This window comes from Apostichopus japonicus, chromosome 21 (genome assembly GCF_037975245.1).
Source record: "Apostichopus japonicus isolate 1M-3 chromosome 21, ASM3797524v1, whole genome shotgun sequence".
In the NCBI taxonomy this organism is placed as follows: Eukaryota; Metazoa; Echinodermata; class Holothuroidea; order Aspidochirotida; family Stichopodidae; genus Apostichopus; species Apostichopus japonicus.
The window spans coordinates 19500108-19515962 of NC_092581.1; the positions used below are offsets into that span (position 1 = coordinate 19500108).

At 35.1% G+C, this 15855-nt stretch overlaps 1 protein-coding gene across 1 annotated transcript; it reads right to left on the minus strand.

Moving 5' to 3' along the window:
• Positions 1-281: 281 nt before the first annotated feature.
• Positions 282-15326, minus strand: LOC139962786 (pyroglutamylated RF-amide peptide receptor-like). The gene is made up of 2 exons (XM_071963106.1): positions 13379-15326; positions 282-1612 (listed from the first exon to the last, which is right to left on the minus strand). Exons 1-2 carry the CDS (start codon positions 13635-13637, stop codon positions 801-803), a joined length of 1071 nt encoding a protein of 356 aa, XP_071819207.1. The 5' UTR covers positions 13638-15326; the 3' UTR covers positions 282-800.
• Positions 15327-15855: the final 529 nt, after the last annotated feature.

The following is a 15855-nucleotide window of genomic DNA, read 5'->3' on the forward strand; positions in this document are numbered from 1 at the left end:
CATCAAGAAAATATCTCAACTCTGAACTTTACCGGTTTGCTTAAGTTCAGATGATGTTTATAAGCTCTACAGCAAAATGTCTGGGCAACGAAATTGAAAACCATTAATGATTACTCTCACTAAGAAAGGTCACTGTTTAGTAACCTGTATATGTCGACATAGCCTATCACAATCTCGCTAGGTCATGTCTATTTGGACAGCAAACACAAAATATTCTCTTCAATTCTGATATGTGACACATAATATGGTATTTCGTCCCCCCCCCCCCCTCCCTCCCCCAATGGACGCAAATATATGCAAGTATAGCAGCTAGAGTTAATTATATTTGCGATGAAAGTGTTGTACACAGTACACCACTCTATATAACTGCCGGTTTAAGTCCAGCCCAATACAGGCAGAAATCGAACAAATAAGAGCCCGGACCAACCCCTAGTCCAAGTTCGATTCCAAGTTCCCAGAAACATGGTCTTGAATCCCGGGCTCAAATGGCACTCTATGTACACGGGTGCTAAAGTGCTCTGATAGGCTGGGTTCGCTCTTCGTGTTGGTAGAAAGGTGGACTTCCTCTGGCCTTAAACATTTGTTGTCAGGTTGTGATATAATATAACAACATTACAATGCTGTTTATTAGGGAGATGCCATCTTTAAATGGCAGCTCTCTGGTTCCACTGCGCATTTATGTGACCTTTGGACGTAAACAAGACAAGCGTATAACAGCTCAATGAATCATACATTGACTATCAATATGCAGAAACACAGCGAAAGTCGTTATCAAACTTTTGTCAGCGAGAATTTCTTTTTTAATTTTCACCTATAGAGCTTTTTCTCATGTTTTTCTGGTTCACGATAGCTGTATTTACAATAGACACGCTCGCTGAGTCAGGACCAATCCTGCTGGTACAACAATGCTTACCGAACAATGCTTTTTGTAGCGCCTTGCGATAACGGTCGTTCTTAAAAGCATAGATGAAAGGATTCATACATGAATTACAAAATGCCATTAACACAGACACGTGATAGTACCAGCTACGGAAATCAAGATTCCAACCCAGATTATAAGCTAAAAACATAAATTGATTCGGAGCCCAGCAAATAGCAAAAGTCAAAACGACAGTCGCTAGCATCTTGACCACCTTCTTTCTGGCTTCGAGTAGCTCCAACGCCATTTTATCATTTGTTCCACTCAACTCCTGTCCTTTGAGTTTGAGGGCGTTCTCCCTTAAGTTCTTCATAATTCGGTAATACGAAAATCCCATGACAACCAAAGGAATGAAATATATTACCACAAAGTTTAACACCCCGTCGAATACCTGAACGAATTTACTGGGCCACGACACGCTACAACTTCCATCCTCTTCGTAAAATATGTACAACATGTATATATTAGTAATAAACGCTATAATCCACACGAATATGACCATTATTACGGCTTTGCGGAGAGTAAAAATGGCTGTGTATCTCAACGGGTACATAATACCCACGTAGCGCTCCAGAGTAACGCATGTCAAATTTAACACCGACGCGACGAAACTGGTCCAGAGAGGAAATTTTGATAAGAACAGCCTGCAGAGCAGATCACCAGCTGTACCTGATGGAACAGTTATCTCGATTCCTATATATACAGCGAGATGGAAGAAGAAAGAAAAAAAAACATAAGTTAAAAATCTCTTATATTTTTCAGATTTTCTAAATTACACATAAAAATCTCTACATTATTAAAGAGAGGGAAAAGAGGGGAAACTATTTAGAAATGAATAATGTTGAAACCAACAATACTTTTTTTTTCTAACTCAAGAGTAAATTATGATTAAAAAAAACCTATAAAAGCTACGATGATATTTTTCTTTCAATTTTACAACAGAATTAATATGAAATTTTGAATGTAGAAGGTAAAAATGTAATCAGTTAGGCTAAAACTCGGCTGCAGGCAAGAACAAAGCAAACATTGAATGACAACATTATCATTCAATGTGTTTTAATATATTAATTAAAGTTTGCATGAAATATCATAGAAATAGTTCACTTCTCTTTTAACCTCCTGTAAATCCCTTTAAATTATTTAGATAACAAGATAGTATCTTATAAAAAATCAGGAAATGTTGGATTGCTCAGTTGCTGAAATTGCAGAGCAATTGAACATTTTTCTGCGAAATGTTTAATTGACAACTTATCATATCTCATCAATTCAACATCTTTGTGCAAAATATTAAATTGTTCCCTTCATTCCAAGCAAGGGCGGCGGAACCGGGGGGGCACAGGGGGCACGTGCCCCCCCCCCACTTTTCCTCAGGTTAAAAATGTGCCCTTTTTCTACATAAAAATTGAGGTGTCTCAAGTCAGCAAGAGGCCAGGGAACCAGAATGAACATTCGGGAAGGGCCGTTTCCGGCCATCTGAGGGCATTGTAAAACCAAAAATTTTCTTGTACGCTCCGCGCCAACCGATGGTGGCGCTCCGCTCAGATAGCCGTGCATACAACTTTGCTAATCCTGGCTATGCCCCTGACTTTTAATGATTTTCTGTGGATCAAACTCAAAGCCTTTTCGAATGGAAACAATTTTTTTAAAGATATTAACAAGGAATAAAGTCTAATTCGGAATATTCCTACATTAGCAACTAACATGATTTCACATGATAGTATGCATATTTTCCTTGGGGGGGGGGCGTTGATGGAGTGCTGTGTATACACAAATAAGATAAGAGTTATAAAGGGTACTAAATAAAAGGCTGCATCAGTCCAATCGAATTTCTGCAAAGTGCCCTTTGATGTCGGTGCCCCCCCAGATTAAAAATGCTTCCGCCGCCCTTGATTCCAAGTGAGCAATTTTCTGCAAAATGTTTAATGAAATGATAATAAGTGAAAAAAATTCAATTCAAAGGGAAAATAGGTCGATGAATCCTTATATCCGTCCAACAACTTTACTCTTACAAATGGTGACACACTTTTTTGGGTTTTTTTTTTTTTTGGCTAAGAACATATTTGTCGTGTCAGGTTATAAGTACACATTTTATGTTTGCAAAGCTTTTTACTTTGAATTGGTTTCATTTCCCTTGTTGAGTATATATGGACACTTGTATTAGTAAGAGAGAGGGAGAGGGGGAAGGAAAATGAGAAAGAGTAGATGGTGTTTACTTTGTGACACTGACCCATAGACACTCGATCAATTAAATAACTACATATAAAACATAGCAGACGATAAACGCGAGAATTGACCAGGAAGTAGAGATCTCAAATGTATAAAGTTATAAGTAGATAGAGAGGGCAAAACAGAGAGAATTTCAATGGAATCTTTAAAATGAATCTTAAAATGAACAAAAAATAAAGCCCTTGTGCTTTTAGCGCTTTGATAGTATGCGTTTATTATTATATATCTTGAAGAGGGGTAGAGAAATAGATAGAAGGAAAAAAAATCGATGGAAAGGAAGTTCTCACAGGGACATGATGGCTATATACGCTTGATTTCATAGGAACCGGTTTCGCGATACGTAAACTGTCCACGAATGGTGAATTATTTGAGGAGTAAATTCCCGTAGAAAGTAGGAAACTAATACAGTCTGCCTATGTATTGAAATATAGTTGTGTTAGTATATTGTCTATTATATAGTTTGAGGGTCTGAAGATTCGATTCTAACTGCATTGATCTTCTTTATATATAGGCTGAGTAAGACGAAAACAGAGTAAACAGGTTAAAATAGACATATATGGAACAGACAAGACAAATCAAATTATGAAACATTGAACAATTATTATAGTAGAGTTAGACCAAAACATATAACAGGGGCGTATCCGGGGGGGCGCAACAGGCGCGCGCCCCCCCCCCCCTATTGGCCGTCACCAAAAAAAAAAAGTTTAGCAAAAAAATTTCTTAAAGGCTTTGATGGTGAAACTTGGCAATCACCAGATTTCCCAGTCGGTCACAAGTTTTACAAACACTAAGTGACATGCCAGCCATACTAAATTGTGCATTTTGTGTCCATTTTTACTGGAAATGTTGCTTATTATTAAGGTCGAAAAATGGATCACATATGGCAACATTTTGCATTTCAGCCCTTCTTCGAAAGCAAAAATTGTCCACCCCTCCCCTTAGACCCATCCCCCAGGACGGCGATCATTCATGCCTGACGCCCCCCTAGTGGAAAATCCTGGATACGCCCCTGTATAAAGATGTAAGGAAATAGGTGATGTTACGGCTGTTGGACATGAAACGGTTGTTGAATTCCACAGTTTTCTGAAATGGCATTTTTGAAACTTATGCTCAAAAGTGAGTTAGAAGAGTGAAAATAATCACTTTATATTGTATTTTAAGTTCATATTAAGTTCCAAAGGGTTGTTTTTTATTTGTTTGTCTGTTTTTGTTTTATAATGCAAACTGTCTTTTGTATTTTGACATTACAATGAACGAGTGATTGTATACTTTGTCAAGGAAAGAGGGTTGATTCACCATCAACATTCCATCAACATACCTACCGAGAAATCCCGTCCCGTCCTTCATCTCTCCGACAATGGCCGATTCCCTCAATATACAAATGACCAATGGCAAACATGAAAACCAAAAATCACCGACAACAGGTAATTAACCTAGTTAGTTTTAAAGAACAAACTTTATAGGTCAATTCAATTGATAACACTGGTCCGATGCAGTGTCAATTATTCACACATTTATTGTAGTAGGGTTTCAGTGACCAAAAATAATAACTTCACTCTACTACCCTACATCGAAATTAAATTATTCTTATACACGATAGGCGGATTCGCGACACCATTCGCTGTACAAGAGGAAGAATACGAAGAAGAAAGAGAAGAAGTGATAAAAGCTTTGAATAATAAGTAATTTAATTATTTTTCATCCTTATTATAAGTCAATAATTAACCAATCAAATGACACTTTGTCATGTTTCAATCGTTGTTACTTCTATTGCTCTGTCAATCAATTATTTGCTGGTTTCTCCTGAAGTATATAAGACAAAGGTCTTCTTTAATTTAATCAAGTAGTACCGAACAAGATCTATATATATAAATGTAATCTAGAGCGTTGCTGTGAAACCGTACGTAGATATAATCTCAATCGACGTATAACGTCGCTAAATAATGTTTTGTTGAATGGCTTCTTATGGTCAAAAGGCAAGTCTTTGCTTGCTGGAATTGATAAATCTTTCCAGAGATATAAGTTTACTAGATGACAAATAAAATGCCCAACTTATTTTCGTCATTTTGATTGAGAAAATATCAGATTACACGAAGAAATTTATGATTGAGGGGGAGAACAATTTCTCAACTTCTATATGTGATATATTAAACAAATATGATTAAATAAAACTTATATGATATCAATAAACGGGGTTTTGTTTCGGGGGAAAAAACGTCAACTTTTAATTCAATTATGAAATTTCTTGAGAAGAAGAAGATGACAGCAAGTTTAGATAATGAAATTAGGTCGAGGCAAGGCGAGGCAAATTCGAGGCGTAGGGAGGTCAAGGATGTAGATTAAGCGGTTTGGATAAAATAGAAGGAGAAAGTAACGGGGGAAGGGGAGGGATGGCGGGGGGGGGGGTGTTTGTTACCCTTTCTTTGTTTGCGAGGATTGTGTACGCACAATGGTCGATAGTTTTTACTTGCATCAAAAATGAAAAGGGTTTTCCACTTCGATGATTTGACTAAAAAATGTTGTTTCATAGTATTTTGCCTAGCAACTTCAAACCAACGGTGAACACTGTTGTTACTTATAGTTGGCAAAAGAAGTAAGTTTGACCGGTTGGATGTACCAAACAAAATAAGAGTTGATGCCCTTTTATAGTCTCTCATGATGTCTGGACTAGAAGTTCCATGATTTAAAGCTTGTAACATCAAAGTATATACTGTTTCTTTAACATTTCACTCTTCGCGCAAGTTGATAAAATTATGAGACGGCTGGATGCCAATTTTTATGTATACTTTAAAACTATTTATTTACGAAGTTGCTTCAGTTGTTCCAAAGAACAGAATTAAAAGCTTTTACAAAAATCCGTCAAGAAATAACCAAATAAAAATATTCACAAATAGAAAAAAAATGTGATCAGTTCTGAAAGTGTATTGGAAATTAATTTTATAAGATGGATGGGTTGGTGTTCGTGACGTCATTCTATATAGTTTCATTAAGAAAAAAACCCTATTTCTGAGTTTTACGAGCCATCTTTAATTTTATGCAAAGTTAAAACATCAATTTTGAAATATCAATACTTATATGAAAAGCATGCAAGAAGCCTAAGGTTACATCTTCAAGGCCACAAATTCGTTTTTGATTTTATTCCCAAACTTGGCGTATGCGATATCGTCTTCTTTGTATAGACTGCTTGTTTAATCATTTCAGTCACGTTTCATTGTGTTATTAACGAACGTTTTTTTTTCTTCAAAATTAATATTACTCTCTGCATAAACCAAAACTTTCATACTGATTTATCATTAAGATTATAACAGCATCAACAACCACCTGTTTGCTTTTTTTTTAAACATTTTAACATTTTAATATGTATGTGAGTCAGTGCTTACTTTTATTAAACTTTTCATCAACGCTGAGTCATTTTGTATATATATATATACATATATATATATATATATATATATATATATATATATATATATATATATATATATATATATATATATATATATATATATATATATATATATATATATATATATATATATATATATATATAGTTCGAATCCCGGTGCAGGCTGGAAGTTTTTCCTCTGCTCTGGATTTTACAACTTATTACGATTTCAATTATATATATATATTCATTTGCCTTTGTCGTTTACCTCCATTTCATTAACAAAAGTCTGTCTGTATATTACTACTAAATGTAACTGAATAAATAAATGTAAACAAGCGATATATTTTTCAAATTCAATAGCATTTCGGTGTAGCCATCAAAACAGGAAATTTAAGGACACTTTTCAAAGTATTTATAGTCGAGGCTAAAGGAAGTTCAAGCGCTTCTGCTATCTTTGTTTATTGCTACATGTTACTTATAGTACTAAGTGACACGAACCTTAAAGCATTATTTATCACTTTTTATTATACAGAGCACTTGCTCACGGCTAACATGAAAACATTACAAAATTCCGTTATATAAGTGTTTTTCCGAACGTTATTAAGTCAATATTTTATGTGATTTGAGACAAGGTATATACAATAGATTAAATCAGGCACACTCTATATTTGAATCCGGGGACTTAGGCGAATAACGTGTAAGGTGTGAGAAGACAAAACAAAACAGCAAAGAATAGAAGCAAGCAAACCATGAACGTAATATAAGGGCTCAGAGCACTTAAACGATAACTGTTAAATGTTTTATCCGAATGGGTAACGTATCTTCATTACTCCTCCTTCCCTCCCCCTCCCCCACTCCCTAACTTTAAACGAAATCAGTGCTTGCATACTTGTTCATTTAACATTTGACATGAGGTACCATCAAATTAGACCAAACACGAGCCCCTTCTGCCATGTATTATATTATTTATGTATTTAGTTCCGGACAGGTGAGATGGTTTAACCCCCCCCGACCCCCCCCCCCCCAGAGCTTTACGTCTTGCTACAATTATCAATGCAACTGAGATTAGCCTTCATTAAAGCTTATATGAAACGACTGAACGAAGTAACCTATGGCATGTCATTAAAATATAACACGGAAGGACCCTAAAACACTGCACTGTTTAATTTGATCTCGGCAACCACAAGTGTTATACGAAAGCAGTTGCAGGTTAATATTTATCTGCTTAGATTATAAGACGTCTCCAGATACGATTTGTTTAATTAATAATTAATTTTCGTAGAGGTATGTTTATTATCTGACAAAAAGGAAAAGAAATTAAAATTATATAACAGCTGTATATAATATATAGGATTAAAAAAATTCACGGAGAGGCAACTAAAACTATATACTTTAATCGGTTAATCCTTCCTTTACCTATACTGCTTGATCTTTTCGCAATGATCAGTGGGGGGAGGCTTAGGTACGAGCCGAATTTAACCAGCTTTTAAAGAATACATTATTAATGATAAGAACTAAGATGGCGTACGAATATCCATCGGGATTATTCTAGCGGAAAGATCGGCATCTTTGTTTTCTTATATACCTATAACTTTCGATAGAATAGAACACACCGTTAAAGGCCTATATATATATATATATATATATATATATATATATATATATATATATATATATATATATATATATATATATATATATATATATATATATATATATATATATATATATATATATATATATATATATATATATATATATATATATATATATGTCAAACTGACTGTCAGGCTATTTCATTTATTTTGGTGTGCTTTAAATGTGCTTTATATACGACAGAGCCACCTTTAATGTGGAGGAGGTGGTGGGAGGTAACGGGGTTAGGGAGACTGAAACCAACATATGATTTCTTGTAGAGCGGAAGGGGGTCTGGCAGGGTCCTCCTTATATACGCATGACACGTTCCGCCAAAATGACGCATTATCGATATATCCCATATGTAGCCCTTGCTACACTTTAACAGCAGATATACCCAGTTGAAGAAATGGGCATAGTTTATAACCGACATGCTGTGCTTTCTGATGTCTGACAAAGCAATATTAACGAGACTCAGTGTGTATAGTGATTCCATTCTAGTTAGCCTTTTAAATTTGTTAGTAGTGCTTTTAAAATTCTACCAGAGTACGGTCCATTATATTCGAGCAATTCGTGATATCTTGCTTGATTTAAAGGATGATAATTTATGGCAAGAAAAACAATTTTCAAGCAATACACATGGCTTGCTCTGAACGTATACGCAGTAAAAACAAAATTAATATCCATCAGTCTAGAGAGCTTCAATATGCCATCATTACTTGTTTCTTCGAAACGTATATGATGAAACATGCCATGCCCATGAGAGTGAGGGAAGCCCCACCCCACCCACCCCACCCCAACCTCAACCCAAACTCCACCACAATCCACCTATCTCCTCTAAATATTGCTACTTTTTTTGTTGAAATCAAAAATCTAAGATACGACATAAAATGAGATCAGATCTTTTTCAAGGATTTTATAACAGAACGTTCTTCAGAAATTGCAATTAATATATGCCAACACCTTGAGATATATACAAACACTGAGCCAAATAAAAGCCTATATTAAGCAAATTTACTGCGTTTCCTTCTTGTTTTACATTATCCGTATCATCCCCACCCCCTCCCATGACCCCCCCCCCCCATGAAGTAAGCTATATAGTTAGATGAAATTGGGTCAAACGTGTGGAAAATAGCAATGTCAATTAACTTTGGATTTATTAGGGCACCATTCGAATAATAATCAACGCGAAGATGGAAAAAGGAATTAGTTTAATTTTAATTTTTGGGAGGGTAAATAAAGCCACATCAATCTAAGTGCTTGATATTTCGACAAACAATAAGAATATAAGATGAACTTTTTCTCAAAAGCAATATTTTAGAAGTTGGAAGACATCCCACAAATATTATCGCTAGAAAGGGAATCTTGTTGAAGCATGATATGATCTGATGTTTTCTTCACAGCTATGTATAGGCATACGTTACATTAGTAGCACGTAAACACGTATACAACTGCTCTTGCACAATACAATTGCTCAAAATTGCAGACAATTGCTCAAAATTGCAGAAAATCGTTAAAGAAAAAAATCAAACCGTACGTGTTTTCGTCTCATCTCACTCTTTATATCTACTGCCAAATCTTTTAACCCTGACTGTCACATTCAATCCATTTTACTGCCGTTTTCTGATTTTTGTTTTATTCTTTTAAATTTAAAGGTTTGTAGGAGAAATGTCATTTGGTTTGGCTCCAAATACAATTTTGATCGTAGTACCTGATTATTTAAGCTATTACCATAGCAACCCGATAACATTGGTTATAATTCTATGGATAGCTTTTACAAGCTTAGATGTATGTTGCGGTTAGCAATACGTAATTAACTATACATATATATATATATATATGCGGACACCTTAACGACTAGGCCATGGACGCTGATTGTATGTCCAGAGGTTCGATTCCGGTAAAGAAGGTCGTAATTCCACTGATGGCGTTTGTCACCTGTATCGAACAATACTAGTTCTGTTTTGGTGACATTTTTGCCTTACTCTAGAGATCAAACATGATGCTAACCAACTCGAAATCATTTGTGATTCCTAAAGCCGGATCTCGAAAGAGATACTTTGTATGGGCCTACACAAAACGTTCGTTAAGTTATAGCTTTACCCTTTTCATCCTCTGATGGGGGTTAAGAGCCACCGTACCATAGAAATAATACAAATGAGACAAGTAACGTATACACAGAAAGAAACAGGAGACCAAAATGCAAAATATCCTAAGAAGATATAATAGGACAAAAAAAAAATAACAAAAAATAGTTGCTGACGTAAAATTTTAATCAGAAAAAGAATGATAATGGCTAGGTTGATATGCCCTATTTTCATCAAAGAATAAAGTTTACTCTCGCAAACTATTCTCACCATTGGTTTTATAATTTTGAACAACATTTTAGCGAAAACCCGTCAAAATCAGGAAATTTGCCATCTACTGTATCGAATTAGAAATGACCTATAATTCAATTTCGACTAATAAATAACTAATTTACATCAGCATATTTCTCGCAACTTTAACTTTAACTTTGAAATTATTATTAATCCAAATTGGTTGTAAAATTTTCTTCTATAGAAAGGCGTTAATTACTTTCTTTTTTTCTTTTATTTGTAAGAACTTTTAATAGCTTAAACTGAAGCTCAATTTCCACTTTTGTGTTTATCGATAGATTTAGCAATTACTTACAGCTCTTTACAATTCGACCGAAAAAAAGATTGATGATTTTGTTTCTCCTAAATATTTCCTAATTAGTGTAAAGACAATTTGACGTAATGCATTTTACAACTCTTATCGATTTAGAGTTTGTTTACTTAGCATGTGACACAATTTACCGGGGAAAATGGTAAATAGTAAAACTGGGCTGTTAAATCATGCGAATGAGGCATGCAGGCAATTCTTTCAAGGTCTACTTTTATATAGCTTGCTTTCTATAGTTCTTCGAGATTGCGAAAAGATCTGTGGTAACATTTGAAAGGTTTGATAACCCGTTTTTTTTTTTTGGTTTAAAGATTGCCTTTTAAGAGTATTTATGAAAACGTTTCAATTTTACATTGAGTGAAAATGACCAGATTTATATATGTGACGCCACGACTGACGCCCTGGCTGGTATATCTAATGTCATACATCAGATATGGATATGGAATTTCACTATTTTATCAACTAGCTGAAATAAGGGGGGGGGGGGGGGCTTAAAAGTCTACTGGCTAAAATCAAGTTCTCACTGGTAATTTCCTAAAATTTCCTAAACATTTCTGAATTACAACAATATTCATTTACTGTACAGACATATTAGAATGTAGCCCAATAATACTAGCTGATAATAAATAATAATATACGGGACTTGTGTAATGCACGGAAATTATACCGTTTTTTGACAGACGGTTGATAAACCGACTTATCGAATGTTTATGGATTCATTGTCTCTTACCGAAAAATATATGCCCCCCCTGGCTTCGCTGGGGGGGGGCTACTGTCAAACAATTAAATTCACTGGCATAAGCCAGTATACCCCGCATATCATTGCGTATTAATAGATGTAAAATATTGATAAACTGAGAACAAAACTACTTTATGAAATGCTCATATTTCACCAACAGTTTACATTGTAGCATTATCAATGTGGATATATTGGTACTGCATTTATACGTCACATAACCCATTTGTTACGGCCAATTAGTTCATCTGTCGTATCAAAGTTCATTTATATTCTATTTTTTGTTTAAATACATGTTATCTTATCCATAGCAACATAGGCTCGTAATTACCAAACGATGGTTCTGGACTAATGGATATCAATGAACTCCAACATATACGACATAAATAGTAGTGTTATCAAGGACGTCACATTAATGTCAAACCTGACAGAGGAAACACAATGTTTCGTCTCATCGTTTAAGTTTGTCTTTTAAAAAAGAAATGCAAAAAATTTGAGTCGTTAGTTTATGATATTACTTTCAATTTTTCAATTTATATTAAAGTTAGTCATGCAGCCTGCGCTCTCGCAGACACAGCCAGTATTTATTGTCATTGAATTTCATACTTTAATTTTCTTCTTTTAGGTTTTTACGTGCAGATGATGATGTAAAAATCAGGAAAGGTGGGTGGGTGGGGAATACAGGTGCGTGGGTGAGGGATACAGGGGCGTGGGTTGAAGAAATATGAGATTGAGAATTTAAAGTATCCAAATTTTCATAACAATCGTAATGAAAAATGAAGAGTTCAGAATCTGTGGTAGTGGGTGGGGGGGGTGGGGTGTGAGGGATTATAATTGTCCCCGGGCCCGACCATCAGACTCTCGACGTCCATGTGCACGTGTTTCTATACTGACTATCTACGCAAAGAATCGAAACGGTCACAATGCATGGGTCCAGAATTTGGTTAGTGTCCAGAAATTTGTGGGTCCAGAAATTTGGTTAGTGTCCGTTTGTTATTCAAATTCTGAAGTAATTATTTGTGAAACAGAAATATCACCGAACTGCTTTTACGCGAATAGAAATCTATCTATCCTTTGTAATGCTAACGTGAAATGGCCTCTATACCTCTCTACGATAACCCATGCATTTTATACATTACACTACAAAGAATAATTGTAAGATGAAAGTGTTGTTTTCTTAAAACAATGACGTTGCATAGCCTTATATTAGATATTGATAGTCAAAACCATTTTTTGTTCATATATTTGCAACATTTTACGCTACCTTGAGTATCACAATTTCCTGTTTAAGTTGGTGTTTATTTGTTGAAAACTCCAACAGTGCGCTCTTTGCTTTTCTGTTAATATATTAATGGAACCAAGAAAGGCTTAATACAGTATAGGCCTATGTTAAATTTCAAGATTTTCACCGAAATCGCGGTGCATAAGAAGACATTGGTGAAAATATAGGAAGTACGCCTGCATTAAAAACGTGTGAAATATGTTTTGTCCTCCATGTATTTGCAGCTGATTGTTTATAGAGCTAAGTTGTTTTTATTTCAAAACAGAGTGGTCAGACCTGATACCTACCCATATTTATCATAAAGTAACTCATTAGTAAATAGATATTCGAAAAAAATATTTAGACCACCTTTATACAATTATGAAACTTAGGATAATGAAAAGATGAATCACTTTATTTACGGAAACTAAGTCACATATTCAAAAACACTATTTCGTGCAGACAAATAAAAAATAAAATATTGAAATTATGGAATTATGGGGTAAAAAATGAACCCTATATACCTACCCATATTTAAAGGGATAAGAAACACTGAAGTGATAAAATCCGTGGCTGCCAGAGTCGCTATAAAGAAATTTGTCAGATTTTGAAGTGATTTCACTCTAGCGATTGTAAAAATCACTAAACAATTGCCACAAATTCCCAACACGGCGATGATACCGTAAGCGGCACGTATCCACAGCGCGTCATCAAAAGAATCCTGGTCGCTCGACCAGCCTTCCTTATCATCATCAACTGCTGGAATTTCAGTCGCTGAAAATTCCATTTTTTGGTGGTGATAAAATGAAAATGTTCCTAAAGTTTCTGAAAAAAAAAGACTTGTCTTGATGCGTCCGTCGTGTATTTATTTATTTAGTTTTGTCTTGTTCCTTCTTTCTTCGATAATAAAATCCACTAATTTTACTTTATGTATCTTTTGGAGAAATCGCGGATTCCCTAAACTATCATTTAAAAAAAAAAGTCTTACGAAATTTTTTTTTTTTTTGTTTTTACAATAATTTTTGCTATATTTACCAAGCGGTGAATAATTGTCGAATCCAAATCGACAACATAAACTGACAAATGTGCTTTTCTTTAGCACGGAGAGAAATTGTCTTGGAAAATGTTATAACTACAGTCACTGAATATCAAAATTTCATTATTTATTACTTCGAATGTCGCTTTTTTTTCCATCGATAAGTCAATTAATATACTGTTTGCGCAATGGTTAACCAATATACCGGTAAAGCGTCCTTTGAAGTCGAATCCTTCACAGTTTACTTTCCAAACGCAAACACATTTAAAAAAAATATATAACATGATATTTCCCAGACAGGTTGCAATTTTTGATTCAAAATCTAATATTACATATTACATACAAATTTACCAAGATTTTAAGGCAAAATCTTGATATATATAACTGGCTATAAAGAAAAACGAAGTAATCATTTTTCGTGAGTCAAGACATCAGTTTCAATGGCATTGGAAATGTCATAACATTTTAATTATCTAAAAAAAATCCTAGCGTATTACTAGATGCCATATACATGCATCGTAAAGCGTGAAGTTAACAAATCTTGGAAGCGAGGTAAAAAATGCCTTCCTTCATTATCTTCTTTGAAATCCATGTAGTGCGGTATTCCTTTGAAATGTAGTCTGTCGAGTAGGCCTATTTCAAATCAAACATTTGACCGATTATACAATTGATCCTATCGAAAACTTCGTTTTATCCATCTATCAAATTTGCTTCTTCTTTTGCTGTCTCTTTCTCTAATTCTCTAGCGCATGAATGAGAAAGAAAAAAATGATGATAAAATCAAAACCGGAAGAAAAGATAAGAAAAAAAAAACCCCAGAAGAACGAAAAATGAAAATCCACGAGAAAGTGTGAAGAGTTTATATATATAGATATATGCTGAAGATATATCAACTACTTGGAATTAACATTTGTCGAAAGCCAGAAGAAACCCACTTGTATGACGGCTTGAGAAGATTCAGGATCGCAAGTAAATGAAATTGTCTCCTGGAGGATTTAAGAGGTAGGCGAGGATGGAGAGAGCAAATACGAGACGTATATGAAGGGATGTTCTGAAATGGAAGCCTCGTGGCGCTTGATTTATGAATAAATACCTTGTCATCGAGTGCGTAGGTTTCATTTGTAAAATCTTTTAAGAGCAGAAGAAAAGCAAGAAGATATGGTTTATGAGGCTACCCCTAAAAGACGGAATTAGTAGCTGTGGTGGTTATATGTGTGCATGTATGTAGTACATGAATGTATGTGTGTGTGCATGTTTAGAAGGGAGGGGGTCGCATGTGTGTATGTGGTGTCGGAATGTTGATGGATAACATATTTTGGCATGGGAAAAACTAAGGCACGCCATGCAAGCCTGGATATTTATGCATGTATGCGTTTATATATTGGAATTTTTTCGGTGAAGGTGGAGGAAGAAAATTTTCCATTTCATCCAGGCCTGAAGAGAGAGGGTATGAGGGGTGTGGGAACGACACCGGGTCCGGGGTCAATCGGTGGGGGGGATATGCATGGAATAAAAATGCCGTATTCTCATTTTCATATAACTATGGAGTAACAGTGAAGATCCACAGTTCTCACTCTTCAATCGGGGCCCATGACACCTCAGCTACGCCTCTAGGGAGGGGGGGGGGTGGAAAGGAGTTCATGGTATACACCACCACATACATATAACATATTCTCATATTGTATAAACAAAGGAGTGGGAAGACAGGGTCTTCGTGTTTTTTAGTTTTTTACACCTCCGAATTTCTCTTTTTCCATTTGTTGGTTATTCTAATTTTTGTTTTGTTTCTGTTCTTCGCTTCATCCTCTAATCAGAGTGAAAATTTGGTGGCAGCTAAAAAGTTGACACAATACCGATGGCAATTGAAATGAAAACCTTACATTATAAAAAAGAAAGGCAATTTTTTGATATATGTGACAGACTGTGAAAAAGCATTTTGGAATGCAGGTTGCAGCAGCAGAACACCATC

Bases quoted from the DNA above. Each gene is read 5' to 3' on its own strand.
- LOC139962786 (XM_071963106.1), bottom strand. From the start codon at position 13,637: ATGGAATTTTCAGCGACTGAAATTCCAGCAGTTGATGATGATAAGGAA. The intron at 1,613-13,378 runs GTAGGTATATAG...CTGTATATATAG, and splicing joins TCTTATCCCTTTAAATATGG to GAATCGAGATAACTGTTCCA.